We start from the raw sequence: 24,104 nt of genomic DNA, 5'->3' as shown, positions 1-24,104 counted from the left end.
CCACTTAAGAAGGTGGTTGGAGCTACTGATAACGAATTATTGACACCTGATTCGGGAAACGACCAAGCCCGACAAGCGTAGGGGTCCGCTTGCCGAGCTTGAAAACTAACTCTTTGACCTCGCATTTTGTCATGCCAATGGTGCTCGTGGACCCAAAACAGCCTCAGCAGTTGCATGCTATAAAAGCATTCATCGACAGTGGAGCTATTGGAAATTACATAGACCGTGAATTGGCTTCCAGGATTAAGCTTCCTCTCCGCCCGAAAGTAACCCAAGATGTCATTACTACAGTAGATGGAACCGAAATAGCCTCAGGGCCTGTAATGCATTCCACTGTTGAAGTGACACTGGTGGGTCAGGATGGACATCGGGAAGCAATCGTGTTTGATGTGATCAAGGCCCCACAATTTCAAGTAATTCTTGGAATTCCTTGGTTAGAAACACATAATCCCAGAATTGACTGGCGAGCAAAGAAGATAAGTTTTCCTGATTGTGAGCCAACTTGTTATCCAAGAAATCCAGCTATGGGTTTAGCCACAGCAACTTCCACCCCTGTACAGCTACCGTCAGAATACCAAGAATTCCAAGACGTTTTTCAGAAAGAACAGACTAACACGTTACCTCCCCATCGGTCTTATGATTGCCAAATCGATCTGCTACCCAATGCTCAACTACCTTGTAGTAGGATTTATGCTCTTACAGAACCTGAGAACCTGCATTTGCGTCAGTATTTAGATCAGTACCTAGCCAATGGTTTTATTCGCCCGTCCAAGTCTCCTGTCTCTTCAGCTCTGTTCTTCGTGCCGAAAAAAGAAGGCGACCTTAGAACGTGTATAGACTATCGCGCCCTAAACCAAATAACGATTAGGAATCGTTATCCTCTGCCCTTGATCCCTGAGCTTATCGACCAGGTGAAAGACGCTTTTGTGTACACCGAGGAGCTTATTACCTGGTGCGCATAAAAGAAGGCGACGAATGGAAGACTGCATTCCGCACCAAATTTGGGCTCTTCGAATATCAGGTGATGCCCTTCGGTTTGTGCAATGCACCTTCCGCCTTTCAGTACTTTATGAATGATGTTCTTCGGGAACTTATCGATGTCTGTGTCATTGTTTACATTGACGACATCCTGGTGTACTCGTCTTCAGAATCTGATCACAGAAAACATGTTAGGGCAGTTCTTGAGAAATTGCGCCAGCACAGACTATTTGCAAAACTCGAAAAATGCGTTTTTCATACCACAGAAATTGAGTTTCTCGGATTCATCCTGACACCTCAAGGAGTCCGAATGGACTCGCGAAAGGTGGATGCCATCCTCAAATGGCCATCTCCTAGCTCAGTTAAGGGAGTTCAGAGCATGCTCGGCTTTGCCAATTTCTATCGAAGATTCATCCCAGAATTTTCCCGAACAGTCCAACCCATCACCGCTCTCCTAAAGAAAAACAAACGCTTCGAATGGACTCTTGACGCCGAACAAGCCTTCCAGGACCTGAAAACCAAATTCACCTCTGCACCTGTATTGAAGCACCCGCACCCAGATCTCCCATACATAGTGGAAACCGATGCATCCAGTTCGGCCATGGGAGCGGTCCTGTCGCAAAGAGACCCAAAAACTAACCAACTACACCCAGTGGCCTTTTGGTCCAGAAAATGTTCTCCTCCTGAAATCAACTACGCAATTACCGATAAAGAGTTACTGGCCATCAAATCTGCTTTCAAGGCTTGGCGTCACTACCTTCTCGGGGCAAGACATACCATCACCGTAATTACGGACCACAGAAACTTACAGTATTTAAAGACGGCCAAAGCTCAATCTTCACGACAACTCCGATGGGCTCTATTCTTTGCGGAATTTGATTTTGTAATTACCTATCGCCCTGGCTGTAAGAATGGAAAAGCGGACGCCTTATCCCGGATTGGCATGGAAGAACCTAATTCGAGCTTAGAACCTGTGCCCATCATACCTGAGCAAAGAATCTTAGGCTTAACTTCATTGCAAACTATTGAGGACATCCAAACGCAAGTAAAACAACTTCTAGACTCTTCAATCTTACTGGAATGGAGTCAAAAGGGTCCTCATTACACCGTTAAGGATGACTTACCCTACTTCCAGGAGGGTTGTTTCTGCCAAGAAAAGAATTGCAAGAACTTGTTATTGCCCATCATCATGAATCTTTAATGGAAGGACACCCTGGTATCGCTAAAACAGAGTAAAAAATCAAACGCCACTTCTGGTGGCCTTCTTGGAGAAAAGACATAAAGTATTTTGTTCTGTCTTGCGGAATTTGCGCCCAAAACAAGGCTCAAAAGAAAAGGCTAGCCGGCCTGCTTCAACCCTTGGATATTCCACCGGCACCATGGCACACCCTGTCAATGGACTTTATAACCGACCTGCCTCCTTGTGCTGGTTACAACACAATCCTTGTAATTGTGGACCTATTCTCCAAAACGGCCCAATTTATCCCTTTAAAGGGTTTGCCTTCAGCTTCCACCTTGGCCAAGGAATTCCTGGAGAATATAGTTCGCATACATGGTTTCCCTTCCATATTAGTCTCGGATCGTGGAAGTCAATTTATCTACCATTTTTGGAAGAAGTGTTGCCAACTAGCACAAATAGATGTGCGGTTATCCACCAGCCACCACCCCCAGACCGACGGACAAACTGAGAGAACCAATCAGACTCTCGAGCAATATCTTCGGTGCATGTTACACCAATCCAAGTTAAATTGGAAAGACATCCTTTGGATCGCAGAATATGCATACAACAATTCAGTGCATTCTGGAACCGGACAAACCCCCTTTTATACTTTGTATGGTCACCATCCTCGGACCTCTGACCTAGATCCACCTCTGACCCTGGTAATGCCCGCAGTAAATCATCTGCATTCCACAATAACTCGAGACTTCAAAGAAGCTGCAACTCATTTACAGCAAGCCAAGAAAAAGTATAAAGAAAACGCTGATTTGCACCGAAGTAAAACTCCTCCTTACCAAGTAGGAGACCAGGTATGACTAGCAACTAAACATTTACCCCTCAAGGGCCCGCGAACCTTCAATCCTAGATTCATAGGACCTTATCCCATCAAGGCTATAATCAACCCAGTGGCCTTTAAACTGGATCTACCGTCCAACATGCGTATTCATCCAGTTTTTCATGCATCACTTTTGAAGCCAGTACAACCAGAAACCCGATTGTCCAAGCCTCCAGATCCAGTTCAAATTGAAGGGGAATTAGAATTCGAAGTTAAAGACATTTTAGACTCCAAGGTGGTAAAGTCGAAACTCTTCTATCTTGTTGACTGGAAGGGATATGGACCTCAGGAGAGATCGTGGGAGCCTATTAACCATGTCCACGCTCCTCGATTAGTACACAGGTTTCACTGGAGATTTCCGAACAAGCCAAAACCCCCGGAGAGAAGAACCTTGGGAGGGGCCTTGAGGGGGGTACTGTCATGATGCCTACCTCCAAGGAGCCAGGTCCGACCCAGCAACCCCAGAGGCTGGCATCATTTCCCCCAGGGGAGTGCCAGCGGGCCCAAGCTGGGGCCCTTTGGACGCAGTCCTAGCGCCTTAGGCGCCAGGCTCATGTTGGACCTCTGTCCTGGCGCTTTAGGCGCCAGGCTCATAAAGCTAGTCATGTGTTCAAGTGGTCGGGAAAGGATACATACTTGATCGGAGGAAGGATACACACTTGGAACTTCTTCCAAAGCTATTTAAACCACACCCGATCAGCAACTCACGCTTCGCGTTGTTCTGCTCCTCGCAGCTGGACGCTCACCGTGTCAGCTCCTGCATCTGGACTTCAGCCACGCCTGTCAGCATCCTGGGTCATCTGCAAAGGGAGACAAGAGACCTTACCTGCTAAATCTGCACCACAGAGACATCACACCAACGATCCTGAAAAGGAAGACATTATTTTTAAAAGCATTTCGCTACGATCGCTGCAACGCTGCATTTCACTCACCTTTCCTGGGCGCCTCCATCTTCAGCAACGATCATCCGGATACACAGCCTCTTCCCAGAGCCTAGAGAGAAAAAGACAAGAATAAAAGGTGAGAGAAGGAAGGGAATAAGACTTACCTGTTGGGTCATTCCCATTTCATTTCGGGTCTTGCCGCTTCCAGGCATTCTCCGGACCCCGGCCCCTATGGGGAAAAAAGACAAAGACATTGAATGAGCGAATGCAAAGACATTACCCGAGCGCTCATCCAAAACTTACCTGTCATTTACTGGAACTGCACGTTTCACTTCGGGTCGGCGCCATATCTCTGGCATTCCGAACCCCGGCCCCTAAGGGGAAAAAAGACAAAAGCATTAGCGCTTGCTGCAATAAGTCAATGAACGTTATAATTAAGCTTGAACTTTTGAACTTGCAACAGAACTTTTACAGTGCCTTACCTGAATAGTCAAGCTTATTTGAACTCCCATCTAACCTCAATCCAGTGAAGTAACTGGGTTTCAACGCGTCCCTGCATCAGAAGCAGGATGGAGAACTCATCCTTCCAGACCCTAAGGTGAGACTTCACAGGGAATCAAGGAAGGGTATCGAGGAGGGTTGGCGGAGAGTGGGAGGCTTGAGCATTACTCTGTCAGTAGGTAATACTCCCTTTTCACGCACAGGGGTATATTCCTGCAAGCCAGAGAAGCCAGAATAGAGGGGCCCTTCCTGTCCATCTTCAGAGTCCGGCGCTTCACCATTGAAGAAACATCAGCACTCGAAGCCAGACCTGCGCCTCCGTGGGAATCAGGTGAGCGTTACAGGGGGCCTGTTGGCAGGTGCCTCTGACTGATGGGGGTGGGGGTGCTGGGGGACATGAATGGGACATGAGTGGGGGCCTGCTGGCAGGTGCCCCTGACTGCTGGGGGCGCGGGGTGCTGGGGACATGAGTGGGGGCCTGCTGGTAGGTGCCCCTGACTGCTAGGGGGTGGGGGTGCTGGTGGACATGAGTGGGACATGAGTAGGGGCCTGCTGGCAGGTGCCCCTGACTGATGGGAGGTGGGGGTGCTGGGGGAAATGAGTGGGACATGAGTGGGGGCCGGCTGGCAGGTGCCCATGACTGCTGGGGGGTGGGCGTGCTGGGAGACATGAGTGGGGGCCTGCTGGCAGGTGCCCCTGACTGCTGGGGGGTGGGGGTGCTGGTGGACATGAATGGGACATGAGTGGGGGCCTGCTGGCAGGTGCCCCTGACTGCTGGGGGGTGGGGGTGCTGGTGGACATGAATGAGACATGAGTGGGGGCCTGCTGGCAGGTGCCCCTGACTGATGGGGGGTGGGGGTGCTGGGGGACATGAGTGGGACATGAGTGGGGGCCTGCTGGCAGATGCCCCTGACTTCTGGGGAGTGGGGGTGCTGGGGGACATGAGTGGGGGCCTGCTGGCAGGTGCCCCTGACTGCTGGGGGGTGGGGCTGCTGGTGACATGAGTGGGACATGAGTAGGGGCCTGCTGGCAGGTGCCCCTGACTGCTGGGGGTTGGGGGTGCTGGGGGACATGAGTGGGGGCCTGCTGGCAGGTGCCCCTGACTGCTGGAGGGTGGGGGTGCTGGTGGACATGAGTGGGACATGAGTGGGGGCCTGCTGGCAGGTGCCCCTGACTGCTGGGGGGTGGGGGTGCTGGTGGACATGAGTGGGGCCTGCTGGCAGGTGCCCCTGACTGATGGGGTGGGGGTGCAGGGGGACATGAGTTGGTGATCGCTAGTGCAAGGTGACATGTGGCCTGGCTGGGGGGCATGCCCATGGTGGATGGACTGGCTGCGGCACATGACCAGGGGTGCAGGGTAGTCCCCTGTGGTGTGGACTGCCTGCAGGGGCCGTGGAGGGGGTAGAGGGGACAACTGGGAGGACCTACAGTGCTAATTCACATGTGAGACTCCACGCGCACCCCACTGGATACACGTACCCCGCTCTGACAGCGTAATCGCTTGTAAAACTTCCCGTGCACCCCCAAAATACACGTATCCCGCTCACACTGGGCCAATCGCATGTGAAACTTCCTGCGCACCCCCGTAATACACGTACCCCGCTCACACTGGGCCAATCGCGTGTGAAACTTCCCGCGCACCCCAGTAATACACGTACCCCACTTGCACAGGGCCTATCGCATGTGAAAGTTCCCACGCACCCCCGAAATACACGTGCCCTGCTCCAATCGCATGTGAAAGTTCCTGTGCACACCAGTAATACACGTACCCCACTCTCACACGGTCTATTGCGTGTGAAACTTCCCGCGAACCCCAGTAATACACGTACCCTGCTCCAATCGCGTGTGAAACTTCCTGCGCACCCCAGTTATACACGTACCCCGCTCCAATCGCGTGTGAGTCTTCCCGCAAACCTCAGTTATACACGTACCCCGCTCCAATCGCGTGTGAAACTTCCAGCACACCCACAAAATACACATAGCCCGCTCCAATCGCGTGTGAAACTTCCAGCGAACCCCAGTTATACACGTACCCCGCTCCAATCGCGTGTGAAACTTCCAGCGCACCCACGAAATACACGTAGCCCGCTCCAATCGCGTGTGAAAGTTCCCGCGAACCCCTGAAATACACATACCCCACTGGCACAGGGCCTATCGCGTGTGAAAGTTCCCGCGCACCCCAGTAATGCACGTACCCCACTCGCACAGGGCCTATCGCGTGTGAAACTTCCCTCGCACCCCCGAAATACACGTACCCCGCTCCAACTGCGTGTGAAACTTCCCGCGAACCCCAGTTATACACGTATCCCGCTCCAATCGCGTGTGAAACTTCCAGCGCACCCACGAAATACACATACCCTGCTCCAATCGCGTGTGAAACTTCCCGCGAACCCCAGTTATACACATACCCCGCTCCAATCGCATTTGAGACTCCCCGTGCAGCGGGGTACGTGTATTCGGAGGGGTGCGCTGGGAGTTTTACAGAATTTTCGTGGTTGGGGGCCTGTGCGCCATGTACGGGATTTGTGCTCTGTGCATGGCGCACGGGGAAGGGTTGGGGGCTTAACTGGCGCTGATGCAGGGTCGCTGCTCCACTCTGCACCACGGCTGGTTTTGGAAGCTAAAATCCATGAATACGCTGTGTAAGAAGATTCAATCAAGCACTACAGCCAAGTCAATGCCTAGCCTGGGATACTGAATGAAAAACCCTTATTGATATATCTTTATGTCCAGGTTCATATTCTGGATGACAACCCCTGTTTAACACCCCTCTCTTAGAATCCCCCTGACCCCACTGAGCCAAGAAGTAGATCTGTTTTGCAAGTTTAAAAGGTTTATTTGAAAAAAAATTAAACAGTATATATATATATATCACACTTTTATAATGAATTAATAATTGAATATCACACTTAATCTGAGCAGTAATCAATAATGGATAGTCTGGCAAAAGCACACTTCTTTACAATCAATGATGAGTGGGTATAGGATGGATAAGATAGCAACAATACGTTTATGGTTATGTGGAATGAAAATGCAGTACAGAAAATAACTTGATAGGATTTCAGCAAAAGACAATGTAATCACTTTCTTGGACAATTCACCCCCCCCCCTTTATGCAATGTAAGGAGATGAAGATGAGAGCACACAGTTCTTAGGAATGCAATCAAATAGAATTCAGTTCAATTCCCCTCCAGCAGCTTATACATCAGATAGGAGTTTTGAAACACAGGCAAAATGCTTTGAATATGGTGACAATGCAGTGAGAAATATGCTGAAAATGCTTTTAATTCCCTTCAGGAGGTTCAGGGTGAGTGGTATCTAGTTAGTATTAGTTCAGGCTCACTCTAGCAATGATTCAGGGATGGTTCTTAAGAGGCAAACGAAATTTTAGCAGTTCAGGCAAAAGCTGCTGATTTTTACAGGTGGCTGAAATCAGGCCAAATCGCAAATCGCGGTAAAATTCGCGAGTGCGTGAATCGTGATTACGGAGGCACTATAAGGAGTAGCAAGTCGAATTCAGGTTTTCCGGAAAGCCCAGATTCTAAGCTTTCAGAGGAAAGTTAAATCAAGTTCCTAGCACAAACGGTTACGGAGTTATGAACGATTTTGTGAAGGTTTTTTTCGTATTTGAAATTTTAAAAGTTCAAAGCGACAGGTTACAGCTTGCAGCTAGAAAATGACAGGTGACAGTTCTACTTAGGTTAAATGGATTGAATTATATTATATTAAACTAAGGGATATGTTCTGAGTTTTGCTGAGTACTCACAAGAGATTTTGGACAGGAGGGCGACTTTGTCACGGATCCGGTCACTGCGCACAGCACTTCACAGCGATCTGGTCTCCGGTTCCGAGTACAGCTCTGCTTTCTGGGTCACCGGCACTGCTCCTGGATCTTGGGTTCTGCTGGTCTGGTCTAGCACCGGTCTGCATGGCTCCTGCTCCCGCTTTCTCCGGACACAGCGCTGATCTGCACGGCTCCTGGACACTGCTACCGGTCCCGGCAATGTTCTAGGCAGGGAATTCAAACAGCTCGCCCGGCTGTTGATAGTTGGTTAGGTTTGCTGGATGCTGAGGCCTGCTGAGAAGAGTTCTCAGTCTGTGGGTTTAGACCCTTACTTTGAGTTCTGGATCAAGTTCTTTGGAGTTTTAAAGTCTAAGTGTTGGATCTGGTGCCTTCTGGATGTTGTGTGGTCCGGCAGAGCGTGGTGCAGCAAATGGATTTCAATCCCCCCACCTGGGTTTCAATGTTCCTTTTATATGTTTTGAAAGTGGGTGTGTGCGCAGCATCACTAATCCAGCCCCTCTCTCAATTTATCATTGGTCAAGCTTTCCTTTCTCTCTTGATTGGGGGAAGGAAGTGGAGTGTCAGAGCAATGTCATTATATGGCCTGCAGAAAGGACACTCCCCTGTCAAATTGCACACAAATCTATATTTGATCAAAATACACATTTCTCAAATACATAGTGGTTTGTCATTGCATGTACATATTACCTATCACTTGAGGTAGTCTCTGTCCCAAATCTGCTCTTCCTGAGGGCTTGCCTTCAAAAATGGCAACTTATTTTCGATTTTAGTGGGTTATGCAACCTTGGTTCTTCATTAAAAGTTATACACATATACACAGGCTGTCCATACCTACTCCAGTAAATTCCCATATCTCTAGCTTAAACACAGAGTATGTGGTGTCAATAAATAGCGGGGTTTTGCCCCAGAACATCACACAAATTGGAGTTTGGGCTTGAATCGAAGGTACATTTTTTAAATTAAGGCTCTCAAAGTTATACATTCCTGTCATTTCATTACAAAGAGTTATCAGTGTTTCTGTAAAATATATATTTTGCTTTCAATTCAGTTCTCAGAGTGTTGGAGTCCGCCTCCAAGACTTGGGTGGGTCAGTGACCATGCCTCTGCTGGCAGGCAGGCCTTTGTTGAGAGGAAACAGTCAAAATCAACATATTCTATTCAAGTGCAAGAGCCTATTGTGTGGTCTCCAGGAGGCTGAGGTCAGTCTGCCTTCTATCAATCAAGAGGTCATGTGAGATTCTAACTCCTGGTGTGAATCTCTGGAGGTAAGAGGTTTCCCAGCCTTTTGGCCTGTTAATCAAATCAGATTGTCTTCTGGGAACAGCATGTGGTTAAGATTTTAATTAACTCCCAGCCTTTGATGTAAAGGCCTCTCCTGCAACTCCTGACATGCAGTTTCCCTGTCAGAGTTTAGACCGCTAGCCCCGCCTTGAGGTATTTATCGGTACTGCGTCCATTTTTTGGATCAGTCTTGAATGAATGCATTCCAAACAAGAGATTTTACATGGAAGTATATTATCCAGGTTCAGCACATGGCACTGGTGTGGTTCTGCAGTAAAATAATTGTGTGCCCGTTGAAGGAATGAATTCCCAATAGTTGTGGGTTGCTTTTGGCAATCAGCATTGCCCCTTTTGCAATGGTTTCAGGCTACTGTGTGGGTAGCCCAATGGTGGTTTTAGGCAGTGCCCTCCTGTGCTCACAACATAGGCAAAAATGGGTGGCAGCCTATTCTTCATGCATTTCCCTGTGCATTTTCTGGGAAGTTCTGGCCATCATGATGTTTTCCATGCCAGTACTGCACAGTTTTCCTATTCTGGCGTACATGTGGGCTTTTTGGCCATCTTGGATTTTCTAAGCCCACAGCACCAAATGTTGCAGCATGATAGCTCAAACGTGGGTCAGGACACCCAACAGCTGTGCGTGGAAATGGATTTTAGCGCACGCGGCTGGCGCAGAAAGTCGCACGTGCACACTGTGCAACAGCCGCGTGCGCCACTTGTACGCTGAATTCTATGAATTACCCTGTCAATCTGAATCTCAGAAACAGAGTCCTCCAATGGGAATTTGGAAACTGTTTCAGATAAATTGCCTGTGTGCATCTTCTCTTGTATATCGATAGCAGTTTTTTTCTTCAATATCTTCTTTATTTTTCTTTTAACTTTTAACAAACAAAGAAATGCACCAATAAACACCAGACATAAACTGTTCGGGGAATTGTTTGGTAGCAATAAAAGTACTTTTCACACTTCTAACACAGGGAGTAAAAAGACCCTTTTCTGCAGAGAACCATCTTTAGCTTCTACCCTGGTCAGGAAACCCAGTGGCCCAATCGTGCTCCCTTCTGGAAAAAGTCCACGGTCTCTGTCTGTCAGGGCCACTTCTACTCGGCCAAGGATCAGTCCATTGAGCACCATCTGAGGGTAGGTGGTTTGCACGCCACCCCTGGGATCCGCTCTGTATATCCTAGGAAGGGGGACCAGATGCTATGGAATCTCCCCAGGTTAACCAAGCACGCTGCTTTGATTTTCTCCACCATTGCTGTCTCCCAGCATTTTGCCCACCACATAGTGATCACCAACCCCTCGCTACATTTCCAGAGGACGGGCGATCGTAATCTATGCTGCCGTGAGGAGGTGGGTGACTAGCTTGGCTATATGGCCCGTTAATGTGGATACTCCATCACCTGTGTCTCCCAACAGTGCTATCCTAGTGTCCCAGGGAAATGTCACCCCCGTGATGTGCCAAATCTGCGCTAACACCTCCTTCCAGAATATGGCTAATTTCGGGCAGGACCACAGGAGGTGAGAGAGCGTCCCCATAGCTGTGCATCCCCTCCAGCACTGAGGCGGCAGCCCTGGGTTGCCTTTGTTCAGAGTTTCAGGCGTGACATATCACCTATAGCACACTTTCACCCCTTCCTTGTAGAGCTTTTAAATGTACGGGCCCAGATCTGATTCCACTCCTCCACCCCCAACTCCCTTCCCAGGTCCCTTTCCCATTTGGACATGTAATTCTCTTTCCTCATCGGGTGCACCCTCTCTAGGAGCTCATAAAAGGATGACATTTTTCCCTTAGGTGCTACTGCGATAGGGTGCGTTCCAATGCATTGAGCTCCCTCATGCCCTGTATTTTTGTTCTGTGCTGTGACATCCAGTGCCTGAGTTGTGCGTACCCAAACCTTCTTCTGTGAGTTGAGATTTTTCATTGCATTCTTCAAAGGAGAGGGGTGCCCCGTTGTTGAGATAGCAGGTTTTTATATTGGCTATACTGTTTTTAATGCTCATATTTGACCTCTTCATGATAATAAATATATATATATATAGATGCTAAACAAAAAAGTCAGAGCACTCTTAATTGAGGAGTATAAAAGACACTATATTGAAAGTACAGTTGCATTAGTGATAACAACTGTACATTGAAGATCTTGATATCATCGAACATTTATCATACACACAAGGGTAATACACATTAGTACATAGATACTCCAGAGGTTGGCCAGTGACTATATTTCTGTCCAATAGTAAGCTTGTCACGTGCTCAGCGGTGGTAGTTTCTCTTGCATTAAATCGCAAAGACCTAACTCTGCAGAGTCTTGCTTTGGGTACAACAGTATTCTCTGCTGCAAAACCTACCACAACCCCATGTGCACATTCAGACCGCCTTTGGGGTGGAGATTAGGCTCTTGCATGCATAATATGATGTAAATCATGACAGATCATTTAGTGAATTGAAAAAATATACAGCAGTGGTATGAGGCACAACTTCACACTACACTTTATAACCATCAATATGATTAAGGAAAGGGGTAGAAATGATAAAGACAATTACATCAAGCCATGTTTTTCCAATACCACTGGCGTTAGTCCAGAAATACCACTACATTACCACTGGGATGGTGGTATTTATGTAAATGAACAGATATTATGGCATACTTCCGGTGGTGGTGTTGATTACCACTGATGTTTTGTTCACCTTAAAAAAATCAAACCTGGCTGTATATGACACCCAAATCGATCCAGCACAAGCTTCTGTGCAGCATATTTATTTGAGGAAAAAAGAAGCTGTATTTTATTCCTAAAACAATAAAAAGTGCTCCGCGTCTGGTGCGGGTAGTCAATCTATTTCCTACTTCTCTATTTGCATCCTCGGACAATTACATTAGAAATAAAGCACGACTGGTCGCAGAACCAGAGCAAAAACCAGGACTAAATGAGTCAATCCATCTGACATGGAATGCTCTCTGAAAGTAAGCCTTAAATGCCAGATGCATTTGCATGCCCACAACACCTTGTTCCTACCTTGTGAAAAAAAGCACATTCAGCTTAATAAAAATACTTTAAATTCCCTCATGCATTCCACTATGAACGCCTCGCCACGCAGAAGCACTGCCTCAGAAAAAAACTTCCACAACCATTGTTAAAATGGCTCAGTCACATGGTAAGGGTTCCATGCAGCAAGGCAACCATAAACTACCAGGAGACCAACCCTGAAAGCTTGAATGCTGAAGGGCAGCCTGCCCTTTCTAATGACTGATCCGCCTACTTCACCCCCTTACCACTGAAACTTCCCTAACCCTGCACTGCATGCCTTTACCCTTCCACAACTTCCACAATTAGAATAATTAGGGATATCTGCTGTACAAAACGATGCCATGCGAGAAGTAACCGAAAGGTAGCCCACATGTGTGCCCAGGTACTTGGTTGCACCCAGATATATCCATATACATCCACCATACTTAGATAGACCTTTGAATTAAGGTCACATTAGCATTAGACAGATTAGCCTGCTCAGCTAGCTACCAATTTGAAATTCCTAGTAAACTCCCAATTCACACAATTCCAGTATTCTGCCCCAGAAAATCCCAACTCTCCAACACATATCATGGAAGCACACTGCTGTTGGCGAACCCTAGCTTGTGCAGTTCAAACTTAAAATTCACCACACACATTCCTGCACCCCATAGTGATAGAGCTTGGAAGCCATCACTCTTAGATAAGGCTTTCCAAATTCTTGGAAGAAGTTGAGTACCTATAATCCGAAAATGCAGGGCCCAAACATCTTTGCTGTTTGTGCCTAAAAAGAATCCCTGTTCAGCCAGGAAATATCAAGCACCCTGAAAAAAATGAGCAACACTTTAGCACCCTGAAAGACCGATATTGCACTAATAAGCTCCAGTGCGCAAATGTCCCTTGAAAAATACCTTACATTTGTGAGTATCTCCTTTGAAAAATAGAGAAACGCAAAGTGACATCAACTCCTGCTGAAATACAACTCGTAAACATCCTCCTGAAAAGACAACACACGCATCAGTACACTTCAGCCTCCATTTGTAAGAACCTACAAAAAACTGTTGACTTCATGGATCTAACTATGTATCCATCCGACTGATTGACCACTACCCTTATCAGCGCCACAGGCATAATCCACACATTTTTAACCAATGCAGCCTCGAAGATGGTTAAATAGCCTCCCAATTCAAATGACATCCCTCAATGACACCAAACGCAGCCATTACTTGCACATCAAAATCTTAATATTTCTAGTGAACAAAATCAAGAAATCTGGCATATCTGCACTGAAACAGTGTATGCCCACTGTGACTGCAGTATGAAAACATGCACACTAGAGGGCAATGATGATGCACTCACTGTTCATAATGAACTCTAGTGATGTAGGCCCCTTAGCTCGGTGTCACTGCTCACTAGAGTTTGATGCAATCAGCCATAGGGTCGTCATCCACACCATAATCACCCTACGGGGCAGCCAGAAAAACTCCTCAGCTGATAGTCTTCTTCCCCATAACACCCATTACAACTGGTCAAAATCTCTGGATCACTTAAGTGCAACTGATAAATTGGGTTTTCATGTATCGCGCTTCATGCCGGAATGCAGCCTCTAAGTGCGGGGCTAGGTTTCAAACCCATGCTGCTCAGTGTTGTCTTGCTTCCAAGACAAGCAGTTTGCCCCAGAGCTGTCCGCCCGACCTCCAGGATACAGTCTGGAGCCTCTAGCCAGGTGTCCCCAATGCGCTAAGACTTTCCTGGTAGCTCTCCTCTGCCTATCGCCTCCATCCGCTTTGCCATCACACACTAACTTTCGAATCTTCTAGCACTTTTCACTCCACCTCAGCACTTATGCTTCATTCGTGTGGCTTTGTCTGACAGTTAGACTGGAATCTGCGTCTTCTGGCTCTGTAAAAGGTTGCCTGACTCATCCCTTCTCTTACTTGTTTTATTATTGTTCTGTCGGTCTATACTACTTGTGCATACTATTGGCCACGCAACCCTGATCACTCTGCGGTGTAGCTCTGGATACAGCACCATGTGACTCAGTAGCTCGCTTCTATGCAGTTTTACACCTGGGGCTTGGAACCTTACCCCAACTGCTACCGACTAACCAACGTTATTTTTCTTTTTCTTGTAACATATTTTTCACTGTGACTGAGCCGTGAAGTGGCATTCCCGAAAGTTGGCGATTTACAAAACTGCCAAATAAAAATACAAATATGGAGTCACAGAAGGATCGATTCTCTCTATGGTTCCATTCAAGAAACATATGGAGCCCCTTGGAGCATTGATAGGCACCCTAGATAACTTCAGACACAACTATATGAATTTCACTCAGCTGTATCTTATGATGTCCTCCACACATGCTTTATTGTGGTATTGCATCAAAAAAATGAATACCATAAAAACGAGGCCAAAAACACCACATATTTTAAATCTAATTTCTGCAAGATGTTTGGCCTTTTTAAGAAATAAATATATGGTGGGTTGGGTTAGAGAATTAATTAAGGTGGGGGATCTGGGGAGGGGCCCTCTCATTTAAAAATTAAATAAAGTGCAAAAAGAAACAAACAAACATTTCCGTAATTCGAATTTTAAAAATCAGTGTTTGCAGTCTTGTGTTTTTTTCTCGTTATTATAACGTAGATCCTTTATTGTGACCCACTCTTCTGTGTGGAATAAAAACATTCATAGGAATAGAAAGACAATATCCTCAAGCCCACAACCAATATCAGGCCCAGTGGCCATGACAACCTCTTTCTGATTTACCCACACAGGTGGAGGCAACGGTGTATCAGTTCGGAGAGTCTGTGATTCATTTGCTAGAGAAGGAGCAAGACCCTTCCTCTACCTCCATGGTCATGCACATGATGTGATGATAACCCTGGTGCACACATCACGTTCGGTGAACACAATTCAACAAAAGCTCAAATCTCCCCCTTCACCCCAACATATAAGCTAACTAAACGTGTGAATGATTTCCATGACACACTGGCCTACGGAACAGTGCAGCAGCACATATAAATGCAAGCACATGAGGGGATGATCATGGCAATCTGGTTCTGATGCTCTGGTGCCATTGCTGCGCCTTCCTATTTAAACCTTTTAAGCTGCCTGCCTTACCTACAAGGCCATGAACCTCAACGCTCTCAGCGATGAAGCCTAAAAAAACTAATTACATAATGTGGCACATGCATGCTTCCAACTAAATGGACCCAGATTTCTCTGGGTGGACCTCTACACATGTCAATTTGGACATCCTGAAATTCAGGATGGGGCCGTCGTCTCCACACAATCATTCATCCACACACACCACCTCAGCTCCAAATATGCCGATGTAGCAGGGGGTGCGCGTCATGACTCTTCACATGCTTCTTTAAGTACCCCACAAGAAATATATGAAGTACTATTTCCATTATTACAGCAAAAAATGTCAAAATAATGCATGTTTTTGGGTCCAATGTATGTCTCATTTTCCTAATGATGGACGGTGCTCCCAGCAGCAGCATGCTCAATCCATTGCCACGTGACTGCTCTTCCCACAACCCCCATATATAGACTCAATTCTGCTACAATGTATATGCAAGACAAAGTGAACAACATATACATAAAGCATATGTTTTCATCCACTGGCTCAAAGATCATGTGATTCAAAGATCAGGTAACATACAATGCAAAGTACACGAACAGCTCTTTTCCACATTTGATCTCTTTCACATCATGGAATTATGCCCATTACCACACAGAAATGTGTATGGTCCTGTGCATTGTGCAACCTGTGGGGTGATACATAGCAATGCCTGAAATAAAGAGGCCAGAGTGATTTGCGAAGTCCCATTGAAGTATAAGGCCAGCACAGGAATGGCGATGTCAGACATGAGGCCTATTTTACCAAAAACAGGCCTACATCTCAAAGGAAAGAAATTGGGCATAAATCTCAAAATTGCAAAGATATGCACAATGCATTTCAGCAAGGAAAAGAAAGACATGTGGCTGGAAATGCTGTTTTACTAAATCCATGTAGAGCTGCACTTTTACTTAAAGAGACAGATGGCAGTGTGTAAATTTCTTCAATGTAATACCAGATTGTGCTCAAGTCATCTCAAGTGAAACCAAGCGTATTGCAATTATAAGAAATAAAAGAACTTCTTTTTTCCCTCATCCAAATGGCAGTATGCAGAGACAAGTGCCTATTATACTTTTAGAGTTTGAACATGGGTTTCTCATATAACTTCCCGATACATATGGACAATCCAGAAGTGATATTCATGTATTTTGCTACTATGAGATTAAAGAAGTACATTACACATGGATATAAGGCCCAGGTGCCTTATAAAACGTCATGTAAAATGCATTGGGTGTGAGTTTAAAAGCCATTGCTTGCAGAATTTAACACTCAGCCGGTCGTTTCTCTTGAAGATCAAACCTAACCTCCAAGACCTTTCTTCTGCTGGTCCTGGGGAAAGAGGTCTGGCTGTTAACCATCAATCAGGGCCACTGCATAAAAATAAAGAAAGAAATGCGCTGCCTAGATTTAAACCATGGGGAAAAACAGATAAGGCCATGCCTGTTCTTTCAGCAGAAGTGACCTTGCGGTCACAATTCCCATAAAATGTCCATTAGAGTTGCAGCCAGGGGCATTACAGGCCACAAAGGGAGAGACGAAGATAAACAAGAGCCAGCCTCTGGCTGATCACATGCTTAAGGGGAAAGGGACCTTAAAGTGAATAAAGAAAAGACTGGAGTTTAGTAATACATAGTATTGCATAAAAGTGGCAGCATATGCCACAATGACCATTGCAGACTTTTATTAAAGGTAACAGTAACCCCCTTTGAACCATGCCAAATGATTATTGTGTGATAAACATAACTAAAGTAATTAATGCACATTTTATTTGGGCGTTCCCTTGATTCCGAGAGATTTGAAAGATAAAATTAACATGGGAACTATGAAGTGGCATATTTTGCACTGATATTGCTCCTGAGTAAACAAAGAAAACCTGTATCTCTGCATTGGGAGGGTGTGCCGACTTCAGATTAGCATCATCTGATTTGCCTTAAAATGTAGCTCTTAAAAATATAACCATATTGGTAAATATTTGAAAAACTAGGGTACATGCCATGTTGGTAGATTTTCAGAGTCTAAACAGGCCGAGCCCACATGTCAGTTTGGGATGACAAAGATTTCTCCTCCCACAGCTTTCCTAACTCACACCCCTCATCTCCTTGTCCTATTAGCACACAGTTGGGAGGTGGGTAGAGAAAACCAATCAATCACTTTTGCAGGAATCGTGACAAGTTTGTGATGTCATTTGCCCTATAAGTAAACCAGTTTGCATTAGAATTGGGCTTTTTCTACTTATTCCGGGAGATAACCTGCTTCTGAACTCTTGTGAGAAACACCCAAGCACGGAGACCCCACCTCTTGCATTGGAGACAGGGACCAGGAGACATAGAAGCTGACTGGGACCATGAGGGGACTATCCTGGACTGACACCCTTGCCCAGAGGTGCCCTGCTGTTCCCTGATGCCCATGACAAGGCCTCTCCTGTAAGGGAAACTATCCCAAAGCCATAGATTGTGTAGGCCTTGCATTTTCCAAGCATTATTCTAGTTATTTCCACATAGCAAATAAATATCATGTTTGTCTGTGTAGATCCTTAGCATATTAAAGTAAATCAATTAATTCCCCTGTAGAAACGGGGTGCGTTTTATTAGCATTCAAAACTAACAAGCTCTTCCCAGTGTGTTTTTAGCCAGTAGAGACAAACATTTGCCAAATGAATTGATCCCAAAATCATGTTTACACATGAGTGTTGCAGAGTGCAAAACGAAATTTCCCATTGATCACCTTCATTTTAAATCAGAAGTGTGAAGCCATGTATTTCCTTTGCATCTGTAGTAATAAGTTAAAAAACAAAAAACGAAATTGCCCCTTTGTTCCCCATGTGCTCTGAACCAAACCACAAATCTCTACCTGTTCTTTTTAGGTGTGGCACATTGAATGTTCCCATTGCTTTTCATTCCCTCATAATGCATCTGTGGTAATAAGTTTAAAAAAAGATTTTGCCCCTTGAGCCGCTTTTTCCAAAGAGTGCATTTTATCAGAATCCCAAAATGATTTTCCCATTGTGTTCCCACTCTCTTCCACTGGCCTTCAATTCAGAGGGGTCAAGTCTAATTGATGTTAGGAGGGCGGGGGTTGCTGGGAGAAAATGTATTATAACCAAATCAGCAATCACTGTGCGTCTTGAATTGTTCTTTTTGTCTATTGGAGGGTGATTTGAAAAGACAGCTGCAGGACATTGTGACTGCACATCTCAGTATTATCTCTGTGTTGGGGACCTTACGGAAGTCATTTTTGTTCTTGTGTTGCCACCGCATTGGTGGCTGATGTAGCCTGTTTGTCAAATTTGGCTTAAATTAATGAATTCAAAAATAGTCTTACTACACACCGGCCTGGTTCCTAGTCCATTGTGGCACTGGGTAATTGTTGGGGTTGGGTGCAAGATGGGTTGGAGGCCTTACCAAAAGGAACCTTAACAAACTAATAGTGCTTTGTTGTGCACCACATTCATTGGGGGGAAAGGAACTCCCTGAGTTGAGTGTGACCGCGTAACAAACCGCGACAAACCTCTCCCACCTATGACCCAGCAGATTCAAATAGCTGTACTCATGCACACATTCCAGTGTGAAGTATCCTATGCTTCTATTCCTAAACATGCATCGCATATCTAGGCCCAATTTCCATATACAACCCTACATCACATGCATAAAGTGTCTCTGCCCATTTCTCCATCAGAAACATCGACAATGAGGGTCAGCCACAATACCTTCTCAGCCACAATGTATAGAGAACAATCTATGACCATGTCATGGTGGATGACATGTAAAAAATGCAGTTGTACGTTCGTTCTCCACACACAGCCTTCATCTTTGCAAAATCAGGGTGAATTTCTCTCTCGCCTCCACCAACAGATGTAAAGTGCCTGTGACCATAGCCAAAGAGCTGTGCTAAATGACACCCCTTTCCATTGCACTGCATTACCCCCCAAACGGACCAGCTTAAATAGAGCACTCAGCACAAAGTGGCTGCTTCATTCAACCTCTATACAGAGAAAGACAAGAAAACAAGTGAAATATTTGGTGCAACAGAGTAGTAACAAGCCCAGGACTGTGTTGGTGAAATGTGTATATTGTGTAATCCATGTTTGCCAAAGAAAATGCAAGACGTTGTATTAATTAAATAATTGTAATGATTTCATGTTCCAAAATATATGCCTCCACATTCCTCTGTACGATGCACTTAAAATGCAGTTGTAGAGGAGGTCACAGATAGGGCCTGCACTCCAGCCACCCATTTTGAAATACCAGGGACATACTCACCGAGATATGTGATGTATGAGGAGCAAATAAACCAACAGAGAGCAGCACTAGGGCTCTGGCCAGTGCCCATCAGGAGAGCCATACCTGTTGAAGTGCCAATAACCAGACAACCATGGGCAGCACAGTACCCATTGAGACAACCGTACCAGCAGCTGACACGAAATTAAGACTACTTAGAAACTGTCCCCGAAGAAACCCAAGGGGCCTTCATTGAAGGTGAATGGTGATGACACAAGGGCCCGGACACACGTACAGATGAAAGAAACGACAATCAAAAGATGACACGCAAGGACGAAATGTATAGAATAATGATGTAATGGACTTGGAAGAAGAAACAATGTTGAAATATAAAGACACGTAAACATAAAGCAGGATGAAAATATGCAACTAGCTAACGCCTGTAAATAGGCTTGGAACGCAAGAAGCTAAGAAAACAGTATGGCTTGCTTTGCTTAGTAGAAGAATAGAGCGGCAAGCGCCAACTATATATATCTACCTCAATGAAGCACATTATGCAAGTGCGACTCCATTTTACAAAAAGCAGAAATTAAGCCCAGGATAGTAGGGGTCAAATAGGCCAAGATTCATACTCCATCTAAGCTAGAAGAAACAGCGGAATCGAAACTTAGCAAGAAGCAGCTCATGGCTGGGAATTCGAGGTCAATCCAAGGAAGGGAGGAGAGCGGCAACTTCGAAGAAACGAAACTTAAGAGCATAGCAGCCTGCCCCACGAAGGTAGAGATAAAGAGGCCCAGGCAGGTGGCGAGACCAAAGAGAGAATCAAATACGCAAATAGAGGGAAAATGAAGCATATGTACTAACAAGTGACCAGACAAGCGCGAAGAAGTACCAACGTCTGATGTCACCTAAACCAGAGGATTCCATAACTTTTCCTGATAAGAAGCTACAGTTTCGAGGCCAATCTCAGCCAACTAACTGACACATAGCCCTAAAGAACTGATTGATGGAAGGGAGGCATGGTGAATCATGGGGCACACTGCATCTCAGTGAACATTTTACATGCTGCTAATTAAAGTGGAGATTTATGCCTGGGGGTGTAACTGACCCAATCACAATGGACCAAATAATCTAGGGTCCTACAGTTAGTAGAATCAATGAGACGTCGTACTTGTAATGACGTCGAGGCCGAGTGATGTATAGGGATGGGCGTAGACGCCCACCCAATAAGAGTTATCCAATCCTCACACTCAGTGTTACCATATACAGATATAGCACCTATGCTTAAGTTTTCTTTTTAACCAATAGAACTGCATGACAAACTGTTGAATGTTACACGTCAATGATGATGAGAATTTACTATAACTATTGCTGTCTGAATGAAGAAGTAGGAAGTTGAAGCGAGACGGGCGACCGCATCACTGCTGATTTCCTATTGCTTCCCCATTTTTGTACTTGTCATTAAACGGACTTCCCTTTGCCAAATCATTGAGTTGTCCTTATTGATTGGTGTTGGAGTAAGAGAATCCCGAACCCCATCCACCTCAAGGTGCAGCTATCTCGTCTTAAAGTACTCGAGGGTGAGCTCTGATCCCATGGGCCCGTCAGAGGTCGCTCCGCCCTCCTGTACACAGTGGTAGGTATTAATGTCAGCAAGCCCTTAAAACACACATTCACATACTCGAGGCATGGGTGTGCCCCTCCCCCACCCACAAATATGCCAGCTACATTGTAAAAGCATTCTGGACAGCACACCACAGAACGCATGGGAAATACATACCTATATACGCGACAGGAACTATCCACGCATGAAATCATTTCACAACTAGTTCCTTTCACACAAAGCACTTAAAAATGCCGAATATATTCAAGTGTGTGTGTTTGTAGTAGTAGTAGATAGCTGTGCCAAACATGTTAACGGGAAGCAACCTGTCACTCTCCAGATGTTCTGTGCTATGACACCCACAAGCCCTCACCAGTCACTAGGAAGGATTAGTTAATGGGAGTTGTAGTCCAAACCATCTGGACAGTTAAGTGTTGCAGACCCTAAATTTTCAAGCCTCCACAGTCCACGGAAACGTGCATGTGTTTATTTTGCAAATTGACCATCTCTAGTGATAGCCACTACTAGAAGTGCAAGCAACCATGCAACCACCTCCAAGAGCCAAGAGTTTTAGGGTGACTTTTTAAGGCAGGGATATCAGAGGTGTCCGATGGGTGTTAACTTAACAACTGTGATTGTTATACAAACATACTAAGTACCAACATTGCGCCTCGGGTGCACCGCGGCAAACACATGCTTCTCAGCCTTGCCACTTCACACAGTGTCTCAGAGCAGGCTTTTGCATTAGAAAATGAAAAGAAAAACATCTACCTGGCGTCCTCTTTGGCATCCATGTTTCTTTTCCTTGTGACTTGTATGTGTTTGGAACATGGGGGAGAGCAAGTGTTCATAAACTCTCTTTTTATCTCCGCCTCCTCTTTGTCATTCTGTGTTAGCTCGTGCCCAGCAGTATTTCCGGGTTAAAAACAGTTCACATTGTATATTCATCAGCTCATATTGAGCCCGTTCTTCCCCGAGTGTTCCTCTGTGTGCTCCGCCGGGCTGCGCTTTGTCAGACTTCGCTGCCCCCACTGTCTGCGAAGTATGTTCTCATGTCCAAGGGCAGTGTGTGTGCAGCCCAGGGAGCGGGCTTTGCTCTCGCAGAACGCCCACCGCTCAGCTGTGGCTGTGTCTCGGGGCCACTGCCGCAAGATGCTCTCTCCGTGAGCCGTTTCTTATCCCTGGTACTTCACGGCTGTGCTGGTAACTGAGAAGACGGAACACAGCCTGCTCCTTCAACTCCTCAAGTCGGTCCTGTTGAGATGAAGAGAAATGAGCGAGAAAAAGTCAAAGTAAATCGAAAACACGCAGGGCACCGGCATTGTACACACATCAGGCATGGGGAGCTCGCTTCCGCCCAGAACCCACGAGCAGTTCCTGAATGGGAGGCAGACGTGTTTCTAATTATAAAGTGCTCTGAACAGTACACCACTAGCCATGAGCCGCATGGGCTTTACGGAGGACCCCCACCCCTTTCTCTCTTTCTGTCTCTGGCTTCTCAATATCCTTTACTTGACGCTCGCTTGTCATTGCTCTCATTCTTGTACTATGCACGAGTGTAGGGCTCAATGCAATTCAGTTCAATTCAATAGTGCTTTACAGACAAGTGTTTAAGTCTACTTGGTAGAAAATATTTGACTTTCTCCAATTTGTTCTAATTTCTTTTGGGTGTTTTTTTGGTCTAAAAAAAGGCGGGGGGAGACCCTGCAACCCTCACCACCCTTTTTCCCCACCTTAACCTATGCCCGTACCCCTCCATACATTTATTTAATTTAATTTGAATGAAAAAACGATAAAAAAATTCACTGAAATCAAATGTTTTTCGATCAAGTATGCTAATACTTTTCACAATACTAATTTTTTGTGGACAACAAACATTTTTCATGTGCGAAAACAGGTTTACATCTGATGTAAATATGCAGGGAAAAGGAACCGAGCGGTACAAGGGTTCGAGTGGCCTGTACATCAAAGTCATTCTTACTGAAAACACCCATGGAAGTCCCGGGAAGGAGGATTGTGTGCAGCCCTATCCCGGTTGTAAAGCAAGCTCCACACAAGCTTCTGAGCCCTATGATGTTCATACACCCTGATGGGTGTCAGGGATTCTGGGGCCAGCCTTCCCAAAACACTACCAACTTAATACCCGAATAAGGCGGGTCTTAACTTTGGCTGTAATTCTACCAGCTAGGCCAGCACCATGAAACCAATTTTTGTAACAAGCAGAGAGGTGGAGTACAGTTGCATGAACATAAGTGTGTTACATACCGCTTGCCTCAATCGAGTGATGGGCCATGGCAATAATATGTAATGAGTAAGACTACATGACTACTGCTGTGCATGAGTACAGGGATGAGTCGTGGCTAAAGCGCCCACTCAGCCCTAAACATTCACTAAGCCTAAACTAGCAGTGATCAAAATTATGTAGGTGAAACAGACACAACCTGACGGATATACCGCCTTCACATCTTTTGGTAATGTTCCCCAAGGGCAGTGACTACACTTCAGTAAGATTGTAAGCTGGTACAGAAGCAACACAACCAGCAGTAGTACTGTGGTATCAACAGAAAGGAATGGCCAACAAAGGTTGTATGAAAAAGCGTCTTTAATTAATACTCACAAAAATGCACAGAACCAATTAAAACAATAAG

At 45.8% G+C, this 24,104-nt stretch overlaps 1 protein-coding gene across 1 annotated transcript in view; it reads right to left on the bottom strand.

The window, feature by feature from the left end:
* Positions 1-24,104, bottom strand: part of SACS (sacsin molecular chaperone) — a 669,847-nt gene that overhangs the window by 530,608 nt on the left and 115,135 nt on the right. The window contains exon 2 of the mRNA XM_069640129.1: positions 22,228-22,710. Coding sequence (XP_069496230.1) covers positions 22,228-22,307 — 80 coding nt within the window. The 5' untranslated portion in view covers positions 22,308-22,710. The remainder of the gene's footprint in view (positions 1-22,227; positions 22,711-24,104) is intronic.

Source organism: Ambystoma mexicanum, chromosome 7q (assembly GCF_040938575.1).
Source record: "Ambystoma mexicanum isolate Mex_15411 chromosome 7q, UKY_AmexF1_1, whole genome shotgun sequence".
Taxonomy (NCBI): Eukaryota; Metazoa; Chordata; class Amphibia; order Caudata; family Ambystomatidae; genus Ambystoma; species Ambystoma mexicanum.
The sequence above is the reverse complement of the archived record's forward strand: the minus strand, read 5'-3'. Positions and strand labels throughout refer to the sequence as shown.